This window comes from Trachinotus anak, unplaced genomic scaffold (assembly GCF_046630095.1).
Source record: "Trachinotus anak isolate AG129_WGS33_773 ecotype Australia unplaced genomic scaffold, CSIRO_AGI_Tana_v1 ptg000004l, whole genome shotgun sequence".
In the NCBI taxonomy this organism is placed as follows: domain Eukaryota; kingdom Metazoa; phylum Chordata; class Actinopteri; order Carangiformes; family Carangidae; genus Trachinotus; species Trachinotus anak.
Window position 1 is genome coordinate 5,698,645 of NW_027273855.1, and position 18,411 is coordinate 5,717,055.

The 18,411-nt window shown below is 39.6% G+C and overlaps 1 protein-coding gene across 2 annotated transcripts in view; it reads right to left on the reverse strand.

Annotated features, from left to right (window-relative positions):
* The window catches only part of ctnnbl1 (catenin, beta like 1), a 60,859-nt gene that overhangs the window by 26,335 nt on the left and 16,113 nt on the right, over positions 1-18,411 (reverse strand). For both annotated transcript variants that reach the window (XM_071475470.1, XM_071475469.1), the window contains exons 10-13: positions 18,141-18,289; positions 12,306-12,487; positions 3,481-3,578; positions 1,244-1,324 (exon numbers count right to left, since the gene is read on the reverse strand). In XM_071475470.1, the coding sequence (XP_071331571.1) occupies positions 1,244-1,324; positions 3,481-3,578; positions 12,306-12,487; positions 18,141-18,289 (510 nt within the window). The remainder of the gene's footprint in view (positions 1-1,243; positions 1,325-3,480; positions 3,579-12,305; positions 12,488-18,140; positions 18,290-18,411) is intronic.

The following is an 18,411-nucleotide window of genomic DNA, read 5'->3' on the forward strand; positions in this document are numbered from 1 at the left end:
ACAACTCCCCCACGAGATCGCTGCAGTGAGACGCTTCTACTCCTACCCCTCCCTCCTTTCCTCCACGGACACCTGTTGATTGTTGACTCCGTCCAGGACCCGATCAAGGATGTCTCCATGGCAACTTGCTGTGTTATCGCGATGATACCCTGTGAACTGAGGCACTGATTGTGAACTAGACGAAGCGACTCTCCAGGCCTATGCACACACACACATTCACGGCACTCCTCACATGTACATATGCAACACACACCCCAACCCCCAACCCCATCCCACGCCTTCGCCGCTTCCTCCCATCCAGTGCGGCGGGCGGGGTCCGATGGCAGCGCCTTAATGGCAGCGGCTAAGGTTGGCTGCCTGTCTGCACTGGAACCACCTCCTCCCCCCTTTCCCCCCTCCCCTGGAGCAAGTTGTTTGCGTCGATATGTTGTAAAATGTGCTTATATATGCTTATGTTGCCGAGGGTTTTTTTTACCAAATCCACACTGTACCCCTCCCCCCCAGGAGTATAGTTTGGGTTTATTTCTTTTTTTTCTCCTCTCCTCTCCACATGTCCCCCCCCCCCCCTTTTCGCTACAGTCATCCTGTTATGTTATGTGTTGATGGGGTGATTGTTGTAATTTCGCTGCAATTGTACTTGTACTGTTACAGTGACAATAAAGCCACATCCAACATCCAACATCCAACATAATGGCGCATGTTACTGCACAGCAACAACAACAAAAACTGAACTGAACCCAAGTCCAAACAACACATTAATGTCAAAGGTTTATTAAGATTAAAGGCTGTTGTAATGTTGTCAGGCACTGACTTATGGATGAATTCACACGAGTGGAATTTAAACTTAATGTTGAATGACTTTTTGGAAGGAACTGATCAATACTGATGATGGATTACAGTCATGAGGTTAACACAGCAGGTTATTATTAATACTAGCATTAATAAAGCAGCACTGATTTTACACATCTGGAGGCCAGAGCACAGTCCAGAATAGATGAAACACCAAAAACGTGCTTTATAACATCACTACTTCTAATGATGTCTTGGTCCAAGACAATACGTTCAATAAAGCCAAGCTAAAATGTCATGTGAATGAATGAATGAATGAATCAATGAATCAATAAATCCATCCATCCATCCATCCATCCATTTAATATGAAGCCTGTGTATAAAGGCGCAGTGCAGAGAGGAGGACAGAGGGGACTGAGGAGGAGGGATGGAAGCAGAAAGAGAGATTGCTTACATGTTTCTCTCCTTCGATCCTCTTGTCAGCCTGTTGAACAGCCTCCAGATACTTAAAATGCAGCTCCATCAGTCGATCAACCTGGAGACAGAACGGTGGCAGACAGAAAGAAAGTAACGTGAAAATAAGAGAATGATGAGCCCGAAGAAGAGACACGACACCCCAAATAATTTGTTAATGTTGATTTAATAATACATATGCATTGTGTATTCCCTATATGTCACTATGTTTGTGGAACAATATTTCGGCCTTGTTCAAATGACATCTTCATTTATTTCACATGAATTATTTATCATTGTTTTTAACTCTTCGCTGCAGACCAAGTAGACTGGATTTATGAGGTGGAAAACAAAGACAAGAAAATAAATTATTTCTACGATTCTTATTTATAGGGACAAATATTCCCATAAAATGAACAAATACCTGCAGGAAGTGGATGATGGAAATAAGACTCTACGGGGGCTCAGCAGTGAGAAAGCTATTCATGTTTGATTTGCAACGACAGGCAGTTTCTACATCAAAAGTCACGTGCCCTATTAAAATGGCCTTGAGGAACCCACTGAATATCAGACATTTTCACACTTATTTCACGTGAGGGAAGCTGTGGGAGTCATGGCAAAAAAAAAAAATTAAGCTGATATTTTAATCACTTTCTCAAGGTCAGTAAAATGTGACAGAAATCTGTATACACAGGCACAGAGTCACTGACTCTCCCTGATTGAGTGACCTGAATGTGAACCTGAGTGGATTTAATCTACCGTGTAAACTCCTGCCAACAGCTTTGGGTAAAAATAAGTCATTTCAGTGTCTTCTGATGTGTCTGCTTATACGAGGTACCTGGCCTTGTTCAGAACGCACATGAAAAGAATGAGGACTGTACAACAGCCGCAACTGCTAATTAACACGGAAAGTAACGGCATCGTTTGACAATTCAGGCAACATTCTTATTGTCTCTTTTATCATTACAGTTAAACTAAGGAGACAATGCAATGTGAAGGATGAGGCCCTGATCAAATAAAATTAATAGTATTTGAAGCAATTAATAATCTCTACCCATGTTGAAGTTACCTGGAATTAAATACAGAGATCTAAATAATTAAGCTGCAAAAGGCTTTAATTCCACCTTAAAATAGCTAATGAGGATTTTTAATTTGTTGAAGGGCAGTACCAGGAAAAGGACATCGGGTAATAATTTAAGATAGTGTCTCACTTTATTTATGAAAACATTACTGTATGTGATATAAGCAAACTGCTCCTTTCAAATCTAAGGGTCGTGAATAAAAAACTTGGGGTCTTCAACTAAGTATTACTTTTTTATTATTTATTAATCTGCCTTTTACTTTCTCCACTAATCTACTAATTGTTTAGTCTATCAAACATCAAGAACTAGCGAAACTGCCCATAAAAACCTACCAGAACCCAAAGAAATGTCTTTGTGTATCTCTAAAAAAAATTGTTCATTTACTGTCATATGTGATAAAAGACGAGCAACAAATCGTCACGTCATAGAAGCTGGAACCACCAATCATTTGACAACGTGGCTTGAAAAATAACTGAGACATCTAATTGATAATCAGAGAAGTGGATGGTTACTATTCTCTGAATCACTCACTAATTATTGCAACTCTAAAAACATGCACTGAGATAATTACCAGTAAACCAAAATTACATTCAAATGGTAGTGTAACAGTGTAGTAAAAAATATGAAGGATTTAGATCATAATTGTGGTTTAAAGGCTCTGAAAACTAATGCTATGACATTATATTTTCTTGACTAAATAAGTAACTATCTCAAAGTTACCAAAACGTTAACAAAGTTCAAGTTCAGACAGAAACACTCTAAAGGTTATTTAATCAACTCTACAACTGTCGACACATTTTAAATCAAATCCTGGTTGGTGCATGGAAATGTGTGATATCATGTTTTTACAACTGAGCCTCGCCCATTTCAAACCAGCTAAAGAGGGTACAGATAAAAACACAAATACAGAACTTTCTTATGTGAGATAATCAAAAAAAACGGTGTATTCATGCAGGACCCCATCGTCTGCAGTAGGAAGGCGATAGAGAAGAATATTGTTTTAGGATTAGTAGGGACCTCATTCAGAGAACTGCAGATACTCTCCAACCAAAGCATATGAATGTCAGACACACACGTACCTCAGCTTACAAAGAAAAGGAAGAAAGCAGGAGAACGAGGAGAAGAGGAAAGCAAGAAGAAGAAGAAGATAACTAACCTTCTCACAGTCATTTTCTGTGAACTTGTTGAGGAGTCTGCTTCTCTGTTGGGACTTGAGATTTCTCAGCATGGAGGCGATGACGGAGCAGACGTGTTCTACGGAGAGCAGAGTAGTAGGTGAAGCTAAAGCATCCTCATTTAAGTCACCAAAACACCATCTCAAGAGATTCTCCCATAGTTTACTTTCAAATTCTTATTCAAATGGGATCTTTATACACAATTATTATTACTGCACAGAATAAATTATACACCTGCCTCTTTCCACTGACTCTCTTGGGCAAACACAGACAGTATATAAGCCTCCTACATGATAGCACTTCATTAAAGAGCTTATTGTATTTTACAGTAAACTGGCTTCGCAACCCAACAGGTGTTAGATGCTTTAGCTAACACATGAGCTACTGTTATGTTCCTCTGTTAAAATAGTCTCAAAATGATTACTGCAAAGCTCATTCACATCCACATCCACAGCCCCCAGAAAGAACAAATCGATTAGCACTTGATAATTTGCAATTATAGCACGCAGCCAGCTAAGCATGGATACTCTTACAAAGAGCGCACAGAACAAGAGGAGGAGAAAATGTTTAATGAAATTAAGAAATCAATTTTCATTTTAGGGCATGCTGGAACATGTGTAATGGTTTTGGCTGTGGCTGAATAACAGTTCTCAGGGTGAAAGAAATTTGTCTGTGGCAGCTCCAGGGCCATTTAACGAGGAGGAAGGTCTAAAAACACGTTAATAGACTAAATTGGCAAACAAAAACTAGTCAGTCCCCATTGAGTGCCCTTGTTGACCAATTCATGCTATAAAAGATGTGGTATCCTATTCAAACACCTTCTTATTCACAGGCTGCACCCACAGGTGACAAGCATAGTATAATATTTCTCTATGATATTGAATGAACAATATCATGGGGGGGGGGGGGGCATTGTAAAATCTCTGGATATACAGAGTGGAGAAAAAAATGTAATTGGACTTTACCAACAAGAGGTCAATGTTCTCTCTCAACAAGGCTTTGCAGTTGCTAAGCAACAGGAATACAGGAATCAATCCCATTTCTGCTTTTTTAAAAGAGGTCGTGTTTGCTGTCAGCTCCCTTTGTGCGATCCCCTATGGCCCACAGTATCCTTACCCACAAGACACTGAGAAAACTTAATGCTGTAACACCGTGGCCTCTGTCAAATCTTTCAGAATATACAGATCCATCTACATTACCAATATGCTTGGTAGCACCAAAATGCAGGAAAATGTTTTTAAATACAAGACAAAAGTAAATGGAGGCGTGTTCTTTTAGACAGAAGGTCCTACACATCCCACCAGCTTTGGGATTTCTGCTAATTACTGTTAAATCTGTGGGCATGAAACCTCAAGTGAAAGAAAGAGTTGCTGATTTCAAACACTTCTGTTACCTTACTATTAAATTGAATCCTTCAATTTTTATCATAGGTATAATTTAAGTCTTTGTAAATGTGGTTTTAGATTTTTAGTATGTCTCTATGCTATTAAATATTCATGATCACTATGTACTTAGCAACAATTAGATTCTGTTAAACAGTGTTCTAAGTTATTAGGATATTAGGTGAAGGGCTTATTAAGCCACAAAGACACTTTATAATTGATCAAATAATGTGAAACCCCTTAATTTACACATTAAAGGTGCTTAAAATTTTAATTAAGGACAATATTTTAGAGATTGCTTTCATGTTATTTGGTACAATTCTATGGATGGCAATATCCTCTTGGTCCAGACTGAAATACCAACTACTTTATTGATGGCCATTAAATTTTCAGATTTCCTTTTCATCTAGCTACACCGACAGGTTGACATTTTTGGTTTTCAGGTAAAAGCCTCAACAAAAACAGGATGGATCGCCATGAAATCTGGTACAAACATTCATGTCTCCCTCAGGCTGAACTGTAATAACTTTTGTGATTCCTCAACTTTTCCTTTTCTTGTTGCACTATTATTAGGTCAACATTTTTTACTTTGGTTTGTGACCAGGTATCTGCAAAACAACAGACATTCCAAATAACCTCAGCTGTACTTTGCGGTGAGTATTATCTGGAAATTTTAGCATGCTAAAATATTAAAATGAGGTGAGCATGCTAACATCAGCTTGTTAGTCTTTTTCCAATTAAAAGACAAATTATGGCTTACATAACTCCTTGATTTAGATTTGTGTGTCAGATTGGTCTGTAATGTGTTCTTTTGGTGTAAATTAAGAACTAATTCAAGTATTTCTTTCATAGTGTCACAGTAAAATTGCTTTCATATCTCTATGAAAACCCTGTAATGGCCTGTCAGCAGATTGGAAAAAAATTCTAAATGTATGACAGGTATAACATGTAGACAATGTGTTCAGTCCAAGGTTCCTCTATTTTCATGTAAACAACCATATTTTCTGTACACAATGACACGGAGGCTAAGTGCTATTTCCGAAAGGACACTACTTTATCAACCTGATCCAAGTAGTAATTGATGTCGCCACCTCCACGCCCTGCTGAGGATGCTATTGATCGTTGGCTGTGGAACGTTTTCTCCAAAGAGTTTAAAGCCAGACACTGACCGCTGTGTGGACAAGTGTGAAGGTGGAGGCGGGATTACATTGTGGGTACAAGATGGAGGGTAATGCTGAGTAAAAACAGCTTCCTCATTTGTCCTTAGAAAGGTGTCCAATCAATAGTCCATTTACATGCTTAGATTTACACTTGAATATCAAGTATAAAAACAAGGAACAAATAAGAAAACAAGGACAGAGCCATAACAAAACAGTGGTAATCAAATGCATAATCAAGACTTTACATTCAAAGTGTGTACAAGCAAGACAAGTGCTCTAGCAAATGCCAAATACCCGTGTGGTCTGTGGTACTGTAAGCTACCACCATCATCAAACATCGAACACATATGGCATATATATATATTTGACCAACACAGTCACTAGCCTGAGCAATGCATTTGGTCCCCTTACTACAAATTCACAGTGTGGTTAAAAATATTGGTGTCGTGTCAAGAGAACCAGCAAGTTAATGAATTTACACTTTAAATGCGGCTATCACTTTTTAATTCGTCATCTGTCTAATGTGCCTGATCCTCACAGATCTGCAGAGGTGGTGGAAGAGATTTTTAGTTCCTAGTTTAGTTCTCGAGATTAGTTCTACAGCACCATTTTGGCATTAGAAACAACAGCGTGGGAAATAAAACAGGAACTAGATTTCTGTGATCAAAATGCAAGAGAACTTCCCGAGTTCTTTAAAAAAGGTTCCTGGAAAGGTTCCTGTGGAGAAAAGGGCAAAGGAACCTCTCCAAATTCCCTTAACATGCTACATATAGTATTATATTTAATGTGCTGTGCTGTTCTGTTGATGCTACAAACAGGAAAGTTGTATTCTCAGAGGACCCTAAGTAGAACCTTGAATGAAATATTGTGGTTTTTGTAACACAAAATAAAGTTAAGTTTACTAAATTGAGCGCCACATTTTCTGTACAAAGTGTACAATCCTAGCCTACGTTCACTGGTATGGCAGCTTTTATCCTTCCTCTAACAGAGTCCATGATGACAGAAGGAACATTTTTCACACATTCCTTTAGATCTTTATTAAAAAAAAAAAATATTTCATATGACCTGCCATACCTTCCAAATGGCTGATGTGAAAAGGTTCGAGTTATTACCTTTTCTCCTACTACTGAGTGAAGTGAATTTCACCTAAATGTCGAGTATGTCATTTCCTCGATGGAATATTAAGTGTTTCGGAATCTTTTACATACATCTAAATATACCACATGCATATTTTATCAAAGTATGAGTTTACAGAGATGGAACATGATCAATGATCCCACCAGAGGAAAGACCAAACGTGAAGAAGATGTTAATCAGATGCGTCTTTACACGAGGATCTAACAGCAAATCTCTCCCTCTGAAATACACTAATAATAGGATTACACAGCACGTCTCTGACAAAACAGATTACAATCAAACTTGTATCATGTAAAATGTCACTAATCTCAATCTGTGCCAAAGGCAGTTGGTGCTGGCAGGGGAGATGATTAAATGAGACTTGTATTTGATTCTCTGCTTTTGACTCAAATGTGTGATGAAAGTTTCATCATTAAACCCAGATAGCCAAGTTTCTCTATTACAGGCACTTATCTAGTCTCATATATTCTGCTACGTCGTCATGCTTTCTAAATCTCAATTTGTTAATATCATAGAAGAGATACTGGTGATAAAGTAATGGGCTGATAAAAGTCCACGTTTTATCTTGGTCATGAAACTGCCATAATTTGCCGGATAAAATGTTTTAATAAAAGCATCCTATATCTATCAAATGGCCTTTTCCATCTTTTCCCCCTCACTGCGTACAGTGTATATAACTGCTACGTACTAGTGCTAAAAGTCTTTCAATGGTTCAGCATGCTGCAGCTAGAATTTTAACTAAACCCAGAGCTATTGCCCACATTCCAACGATGGAGGCTTCCCCCCTTTCTATCCATGTTAGATCAGACTTTAAGGTGCTTCTAATGACATACAAAATCATAAATGGTCAGGCTAATCATACCTGACCTTATATTCCATGCTCTTTGCTCTCAGAATATAAGGCTCCTGTCTGTCCCATAGGTTAAACAAGAAGTCAGCAGACTGCCGGGCCTTTTCCTACTGGGCCGCCAACCACTGAAGAAAAATACAAACTTAAAACTCATCTTTATGTCTTAACTTTCAGTCAGTGGCCTATTCTCTGATTACATAAGGCCTGGTAACTGTTACCATTTTCCCTCCAGCAGATCAGTTTCAGTCTCCGTGAATCCATTAAACCTAGTATGTGCAGTATAGTCTATGTTGTCCTGTCGACCACCACTACACCTTTCTGTCTGTTCATTTATTTCCTTAAGCACATGAGTGTCCAGGCTGTGTGCCTATCTCTCTCACTGCATCACCCAATTTTCTCCTCTGTCCTTTCACTTCAACCTGGATCTCTGGCCGCTGGCTGCCCGGGGAACTTCCTCCGTCTCCTGGCTGTCTCAGCCTGATTCCAGATGGTTTGGATATACAGTACCAGTCAAAAGTTTCTTTATTTTTATTATTTTCTAAATTGTAGAACCATGTTGAAGGCATCAAAGCTATGAGATAACACATATGGAATTATGTAGTAAACAAAAGCAAAATGTTTTAGATCTTGAATTCTCCAAAGAAGCCCCCTTTTGCTTTGATGACAGCTTTGCACACTGTTAGCATTCTCTCCGCCAGCTTCATGAGGTAGTCATCTGGAATGGTTTTCCAACAGTCTTAAAACGAGTGCCCTTATATGTTGAGCACTTGTTGGCTGCTTTTCTTTCACTGTGCGATCCAACTCATCCCAAACCATCTCAATTGGGCCTTACATGGCCTGGAGTTGTGTTTTGGGTTATTGTGTTTTTGAAAAAGAAATTATGCTCCCACTAAGTGCAAACCAGATGGGATGGCATGTCCCTGCAGAATGCTGTGGTGGTGATGCTCTTAAAGACTGTTCTACAATGTAGAAAACAGTCTAAATAAAGAAAAACTTGTGAATGGATCGGTGTGTCCAAACTTTTGACTGGTGCTGTAGATCTTCATTCTCCTTCTTGTCTCTCTCTCCCTCCGAGTGTGTGTGTGTGTTTCCTTCTCCTGGGTGTGTGAATGATGTGCTTGGTTTTTGTCTCTTGTATGTTTGAGCAGTCTGTCGTCTTCCCAGGTCTTCATAGTCAAGATGAGCTGAGGTTGGTGGAACCTAGAAGTTGCTCAGGATCCTCCCAGGTCATATTCTTCATTAATTTATAATGTTGTTGGTCCACACTGTAGCTGAGATTTGTGATAGTGGGTAAGATAAATAAACTTTGACTTGAACTGCAGGGACCACAGAACACTCAAAGGTATCAAGTGTAAAGGCTTCTGTTCCCTCCCTCAGCCTCTCTGTTGTGCATTCTCTCTCTCTACCAAACAAATACCCACGTGCACATGAGCACACAAAGAAACACTTCTCCGAGCTGGAGCCGGAGACGGAGCTATGACTATTGTGCCTCACCATGTAAATGGGTTGTTTACTTCTGTTCTCTCTCACACTCACTCGCATCATTAGCCATCTAAATATAACAACCGGCTGCCACCAATTTCCATCATACAATCTCATTTCACTGGTAATGACGGAGTACATACACCAATAAACTGAGACCCTGAAAACAAGGTGAATGGCAGTGTCGTGACAAGAATATTCATGAGCAGAGAAATGTAATTTGTTGCTTGGATTTTATTTTTTTTTTTGCCTTTTTGTTTCAGCTTTTTTTTTCTTTCCATCCACTCACAATGTCTCTATTAATTATGTCATTCTGTATGCTAATACAGCCCAGCAATCCCTGGTCATTTGGACTGTTTCAATTGCAGAAAGGATTTTACGGGGATCAATCTTTGCACCAAGGTTTATGATAGAGAGAGCTGTGGAATGGATGTGAGAGAGAGCGAGAGAGCACTAAGGATAGGAGGACAGAGAGGTCCCTACCTCTTAATTACTTTTGTTTCAAGCAGCTGATAGTTAATTAATCTACTGTGTTATTGTGTTATTCTGGAGAACCACTTGATTCACTACATTTTCAATTAGTAGTCTTAGTGAGAAGGAGGGTTCGCTCAATACACCTTTATATTATGACAGGCTCCTCATTACGCCTATAGCTGTTCGGCTAATCAATGGAGCCATGCTGGACCTACACAGGATGAATCTCTCAGCAGAAAGAATGGCAACATGCATGTGCATATTATGTTGTTACAACTGCTAACTTGTATGGTTCAATGTGTTGCACTCTCTCACCACACAGTCCGTTTCAGTTACCCTGAGAGCTCATGTTCAGCAGTTGATTTGGTGGTTGTTTTCTATGTTCTATTTATATTTTATCAGGACACTGATTTTTATCATCATTTACATCATCCTACCCTGGATCTCTAGACACAGCTTTGGTTGGGAAACACGCAGGAATGTAGATCACACTTGCCAAACTTCACAGGGAGAAAGAACCTTCAGGGTGGATTTCCACGTCTTTCTTTTTTCTTTTTTTTTTTTTTTAAAGTGTGACTTTTGCGTGTGTGTGTCTGCAATGCCAGGGGCTCCGACACGCAGAGGGGAAAGGTTCAACTGTTACGACGGGTTATCTTCCCCACTCTTCCTCCTGCTGCCTGACGAGTTCAAAGGTTAATTCGTTCGGTCCCCGGGTGAGATGCGACGTAAAGAAAGACAATTTGTTCTCCCCTGCAGGGCTGGGAAGCCCCGCCAGATGTATCAAACTTAATTAACACGGACAGAGAGAGAGAGGAGGGCTTTCACATTTTGGACATAGGTAATCAAACAAAGCGCAGAGATGGACAGAGTTTCTACCTCTTCTTCTTTAAGTCTCGTCTGTTTTATTCTCTCTCACCCTACATAACATGGGCACCCTATCTTCCTATCTCTCTCCCTCTCTAGTTTGCACTTCCTATCTCTCACTCAGAGACAAGAGAGGTTTGAGAGCACAGGCAGGAAAATCAATCAAGACTAGATTGATAGAGTAAACCGACAGGACAAAGAGGCAGCAAACCATGATACATGAGCAGATGAGGATTGAGAGTGTCTGGAGGAAATGGGTGTGACTACACACTGTGAAAAACTACAAACAAGAGAAGAAGAAAAAAAAATAGTCCCTGTCCTGATTAGTATAAAAACTTCAATTAATACAGTCAGTGATGTATAGATTTTTTTTTTACCTGATAAATAACAAAAACAGATGAAGTAGCTTCAACACTGTCAGTCATAATGTTCACCATCAGTACCTCAGGCAGTATGAAATTCATATTATTAATTTCACATGAAATCAAAATGAATGCCAACGCCATTCTTTGCTGATCTTCTGTGTTCTATGTTTCTTTTTGTTGAAAATTCAGATTCTTGTATAATGAAATGAAATGACACTGACTGCATGAAAAACTCAAGGATTAAAACCATTAATAGGTCTCAGCAAATGAATCATGTGCAGGATCGAAATGCAGGATGCTGGTAACTGGATGTGATTTTTAAGATCAACAGAAGCAGCATAAGACAACACAAATTACAATGTGCATTGTATTAAACAAAACCAAATGACAAGGCAACTAAACTTCCTGAAGCTTGACTGGACACAAGATAATGAGTTAACAGACTGATTCTTGCAACTTTCCAGTCGTACCTGTCATCCAGTGTTACACTCTGTACAGGTTGTGCAGCTTTCTGTGCAAGCAACTTCTTAGAAAAGCCAGAGCTCCCAATGGGGCATTTATGCATTTTACAGTGAAATCTTATTCTGCCTGTTTAAAATATTTTCAGCCTTTGTTCACCCTCTGAAACATTTTGGTCCTGAACATAGCCTGTTGAAGGATTGCACAGTTCTCAGTGAAAGTGCGAAAATAATTTTCCAGGACGTGTAACTTCTCTCATATTTCAACTATTTCCAGAGCTAAAACTATTACATAATCCAGGGTTTTCAGGAAGTGTGACCAGATTTCTATATCATTAATTCATTCATTGTATCTGTGGAATCCATTGATCTCTAATGTGTCATTATCACACAGAACAACAGGTATCACTTTACCCAAGTGGTTTAGTTTCCATTGGTTTGCTTCCTTTATCTGTTTGCTGCAGGATTTCATAATTAAAAAACAGTGCAATGACGTATCTCACCACAGCTTTCACTGTTCGACCCGAAGAGTCACACAACCAACAGGTCAAACCAGGGCTGCACACTAGCAGCTGACTGCAGACCTTTTGAAAGAATATGGTCTGTTGTTGCCTTGTTCTTATTAGTGACTGACCTTCATGCTCCTTCTCAGAAGCACCAGTCTTCTTCATCTTCTTGGGGGTTTTCATGAAAAGTGGAAATATGGTCCGCAAGCCCAGGATGTCCACAAACTTATGGCAGTTATCTGCTCCCTCTGGTCCAATCATCCCATGGTCCAGGACCTTCAGAGCACTGGTTCGAGACATTTTCTTTTCTCTGCAGCAAAAAGACAGGAAACACTGTTGTTTCAATAGATATAAAGAACAAGCACATGATGGCCACAGGCAAGACAGCTGTCTCCTCATATACTGTGGCATTACACAATGAACCATCTATAACCATCCATATCATAATAATGAAAAAATGAATAAAAATAAGCCTCAGAGCTTTACAATTTTACCTTAATCCTCAAAGTAATGGATGGAACAAACATGGTATTTTACAGTTTTGCAGCTGCAAACAAAATTTAGTCAGTACTCAAAAAACAATGATCTGCATCCAAGAAGCACTTACAGACATGTCATCATGTGGCTTGTTGCATTAACCCAAACAGGTCTAATAGACTCAAATGGACTGAATTTGAGCATTGTGTTGCCTTAATCTGGATAACTGAAATTTTACTATATCACAACAATCGACTTAAAAAAAAAAAAAAAAAAACTTAAAATGAACTTTATTCTGTTCATATACATCACTAATTTACTGAGATTTGACAGTGTAAAATTTCTCTCACTCCCACAGCTGCCTCTGCATCTTTATGGAGGAAGTACGAGCTAGGGCCAATATTCTCTAATATTCTCTTGTCTAGTGTCTGTGTGACTGTTACATCCCCTGTCTTGAACTGTTTGGCTGAAGCAAGATGCTTTTTGTTCACCTAGCTTTAAGTGAAACCATTAATTCTTTTTTACTGTCACAGTACGGTGCTGCTTTGATGATATTTCCAAGTAGTTTCAGGTCCCTAACACAACTGACACTGCTACATTTGTTATTTATTAGCTAAATATTTAAAATACATTTGCTTATTTTTCTAAAGCAGCCAAAGGCAAAGAAGATTCCCCAAATGTTCTTCTACCCATAGCTCACAGTTGATCTCCGACAAAATCAGAGTGTAGCTGTAACTAAACTGTAATGAACATTATTCTCATCATGAGCCACACGATATCATGGAGAGTGAACAATATGCAGGAGTAAATAAGATAAGACAAGCAGGCAAATTACTCTAATAATCAACTACACAAATAAAAAAGCTACATCATCTGTTTTGCACCAAGGCATTGCCATGACACGGCCAACTGTTTCCTGCTCTGTTTCTGCAGCCCCCTTCCCCACCGCAGTAAATCCCACTTCACACCTCCTCTTAAGAAATGTAGCCGTCTGTCAGTGTCACTTCTTTCGCTCCCACCAATGACAGATGACAGTGTTTATCTCTGAGGAGGGACACATATTTCAGGCAGTTGAGTCTGGTCCTCCAGACAGACACATTATATATGATGGACGGTGAGAGAGGCCTGGGGGGTGGGAGCTGTACTCAGTGTACTTTCTGAAGGGAAAATAGGCAGTTCAGTTGGTAGACAGCTGACTTAACTCAACATCCTGGCGTTGTGAACTACGCTGTTGTCGCCCCAAAATGGATCGTGGGCCGATGTCAGTGGGCGCTACAATGACAGCAGCAGGTTTTTGATTACGCACAGATTCTAGATGAGGCTGAGTCACTCAAAGATGGGCCCTGGTTAAAGAGTTAATAAACCTGTGTACCCTCCAAACACAGAGGAGCACACTCAGGGACGTGGTCAGATAATGGCAATATCCCCTCAAAAGGTGAGGAGGTGTACATTCAAAAATGTATTTTAAATAATTTGATACTTTTTTAAAGCTACTGGTGTTATAATCATTATGGAATAAGTCTATGGTTCATAGATTTGTGTCTGTAACGTGGTGAGGTTCAGAGTCTGACAAACATTTAGCTGTGCCATGAATTCATCAACAAAGCAGATGTGAATTTTGTATGTAGTACAGAGCTATGTACAGACAAGGACGCCTGGAAGAAATTGAAATTGAGTTTTTGATGGAAAACCAATAAATGTGTCTCGGAGAGAGAAGATGTTTTTTTTTTTTTTTCTCTCTTTTGTATTCTGTTGCTCTCTGTGTTTGTTATTTTGCAGATGCATTGTGTCTTGGTTAGAAAGCAAGAGCCAATCTCTCCTCAAAATTATAATGAAACTGCTTGAAGACTCACAAGTTTGATGTTTTGAAAATTATTTTAACAGGTTTGCGAGATGGAACGGCTGCTGTAACATTACTTCTGCCTTTTAGAGAAGTTTTCATTACAAGCATTATTGATACAGAAATATCACTTTATTCAATTTTGTATTCTCCTGTGTTTTTGTATATTTCGCATCTTATTCCATGCATCGTGACACTTAGCTTTCTGTCCTCTTTCTTTCCTTCTGAATTCAGACGTGTTGAACTGATGCCTGTATGTCACAAACCTGCTGTTCTGACTGAGTCGAACTTGAAAAAAGGAAAATCATTTAGAAAAATTAAAATAAATTAAGAGCCAACACAACATTTGATCTGAAGTGATCAGGGACCATATTCACAAAATAAAAGTAGCTCCTGACTGTCTGACTGTAACAGGAGAAACTCCTAAAAATAAGGGGTGTGTCGGTCTGAGAAAGGTTCGGGATAATCTAGACAACTCCTAAATCAGTAAGACCTCCTCACAGGCAGTAATGTTCGGCAGTTTGTAAAACATAGAATAATAATGAACTTTTAAAACCATATTTTGATGGTGGTCTCAGGACTCACTTGGCTCATCAACCAATTAAACCAAAGATGATGTCAGCCTCAGCCGACTGTCAGAATTATTCATCAGACCAAAGTGCACATTAAATAATCATATCTAAATACATAAATAAAAGGAGACTGGTTGTGAATATACTGGTATTTTAACTTGTATGATTTACATTGTTTACCATTGGCCAAACAACTGCAATCACGAAAGCTAGATTTATATCCATGTTTTAAAATGTTATGGCACAGCAAACAAAACCTACACGTGTAGGCTCCATGTAACTACATATCAGAGATACAGCAGCTTCTGAAGTAACAGGTCAACACCATAAAACAAGCTGTGATTGGTCAGTTTGGGCTGATTCTGATGCCGGTGGAGATGTTAAAGAAATAAGCATAAATTAAGTGGAACTGAGGCTCAGGAACCTTTTCAGTGACACTAGACATAATATCACATAACATAACATCGAGACATAACATCGCTCTCTTTCATAGAGTGAATGAAAAATGTAAAAACGATAACTTGATTGATTAAGGATTGCACAGCAGCAGGTTTACTGTCAGTGACTGGCAAAAAAGGCAAAATGTAATTAAAGAAAAAATAAGTTTACAGCACAACAATTTAGGGGTATATGACTTATGCATTAAATAAGGCCTGGTAATGTAGGACTGGTCCGTCAAGTGCTGCAGTGGTGGGAACAGCACGGATGATGGACTCCCTGTTTAACACAAGTATAAATTCACCTGCGCTTATCAATGTTCATCTTATTTCCAATCATGTACTGTACTGACAATCAAATCCACAGTTAGCTTCTCTGTAAAGACTTTAACAACTTTCCCAAAGTCATATCTTGGTCAGCTCTTTCTCCCCCTCCTCCTCCGTCTTATTCTTTCTCCGTTTCTCTGGTGGATGATTTAGCACAAAAGGGGTTTTTGCATTCCAATAATGAGATATTGATCCAGGCCTTAAATCTACGTGTCCAGTGATGTGATTATCATCGCAGAGGTGCAGAAGCTGTGGAGGTTTCATAAATGCGTCTAATGTGTCTTTATGAGTCTTTAAGGTCACACCTCTGCCTTGCTGCGCTCCACCAACTGTTGATTGATTGGACTGGCAGCCTCCGCCAGGGAACAGAGCAGACAGACATGCTGTTCTGTGCAGTGCTACACCTTGTTATGCTATGAGTGTCTACATTTTCGCAGGAAAAAAAAGGGCTCTGAACTGAGCTGAGGGCTGGACTGTATATGATGAGATGATCCATTCAGGCCTCAACACTGTAAATTTTCCTTTTCAAGAATATTTTTATATCACTGAAGCACTCACCCATTTGTTATCAAGTTCACCTTATTATAGCATTTCAATACATTGGTAATTACCAGGGGTATACTTCAAACATAATGCATCTGTGTTTCAGAATATTGTGACTAAATGTCCAGTAGAATTAGCAATTTCAGTTCATTAATACCTGATTAATGCTTGAATAGCCAACACGGCCTGTGCATTGAAGAGATGTGCATAGTTTTGTAATTTTGTTTTATTTTGTGTTTAAATGAAAATGAAAGCTGCTTGCAACACAGAGGTTTCCATTCAGCGTCTGACTTCTAAATCTCTGAAGCAGAGGAGGTTCTCGCCCACATGTCGCTGCTCCCTCACAATTTTTATATAAAGAGAATTCTTCTTCTGAACCAAGAATTAGATGTTCTTTATTTTGACAAGAATAAAATTATGTTTCCAAAAATTAGCAAAATAGTCTGCAGCTGTCTTTCCATATTTTAATCACTTATTAGTGTTTACTCAGCCAAAGTCGCCTGTCTTAGCCTGCTGAGCAGTGATACATTAACTGGCCTGCAATAACTTATCCACCAACGGTAGTGGTTTGACAAAGACAGCTGTAGTTTTCACTCGAATTCATACTTTACAGAAAAGATGCCGTGTGAACAAGCAGAGCTCTACAAATTCATTCAGAGCTCAACCCTTTGCTGCCTTATTGACCTATCAGAAAACTCAGAGGAGGACCAGAGCGAGCCAAGTTGTGCTGATTACCCTTTGAGTTACATTTGAATGAAATTTGTGTCAGTTCCAGTTTGTTCAAATTTTGAATTGTGTACCATGCACACGCAAACACAGATAACTACACCGACGTAACATAAGATTGATCGTTTTCTAGCAAACTTTACAGCTTATGCTGTTAGGGTCCAAAAGTACAAATGCATGCCAAAACTATGTTAGCCTGCTGCATTTACATCTGGCATTAAAGTTTCAGTATGTAATTTTCTTAATGTGCTGTCAAAGGATTCTGGGAAGCAGACTCAGTGCAGATATAGCCCCTCAGAGAAGTCCTGTCTGACAGAGAGGCCTGTTAATCTGTATGTGAAAGCACTTCTGCTCAACTACTCCTCTCGCACTGAAGCTTCAAGCTAACATTAGCTGCTGGAGGACCCCTCTATGGTTGACTCACAGACTAGAAAGCTCCTGATTCCTGCATTAGCTTAGACAGTGATCATGACAAGGAAGGGGGAAGGGAGTGGTTTGAGTTCAAGTCTCATGCTAGCACTAGCTTGACTTCCAGAACCTGCATACTGAAGCTTTAACATGTGATCTGTAGCTGAACATCTGGACAAAGAAAGAATCATTGACATATTGTGTCAGCCAAGTGGAAATGAAATTTCAGATTGTGACCACACTCAAAAAAAAAACAAAACATCTGTGCAGCAAACTGAAGGGTTGGCTAACACTACCTCCTTCTGCTAGTTAAAGCAAGCTCAGCAAAAGCTTTTATTAGTAAGTCATCCCGTGCTAAACCTCAACCTCATGGTGGAAGAGCTGAAGTCATGAGACGACCAGAGCTGCTAGGTGTCATCCTCTGGACACCATTAATATCTGTATAAAATCTTATGGCAACACATGCAATCATTTTCCAGACATTTCAGTCTGGACCAGAGTGGTGGGCCGAATGACTGACGGGCAGAAAAATCAACATTGCCATCCAAAGTGCAAACCGTCGAGACACAACTGTAACTGAGCAGACTAGGAGTGTGTCAGAGTGATGGCATTACTTATAGTGCGCAGTCTCACCTGAGCATGAGGTTCATTAGCTGAAGCCCCTCCCCTCTGAGGAAGCGGTCCCGATTGCTGGGCAGCATGAGGCAGGAACACAGAGCGTCGAAGAGGTTCTCCATCATCTCCTGCTCCTCAGCTGTGGACGGGTTGTGACGTTTGAACACCTGATGGTGAAGGCAGGAGGAGAGAGGACGCTAAAGCGGGGAGCATTTTGAAAGGAAACCTGGGCGGGCACGTTGCTTTTGCAAGACAAGGCGATTCTTCAACACAGCAACATTTCCTGAAA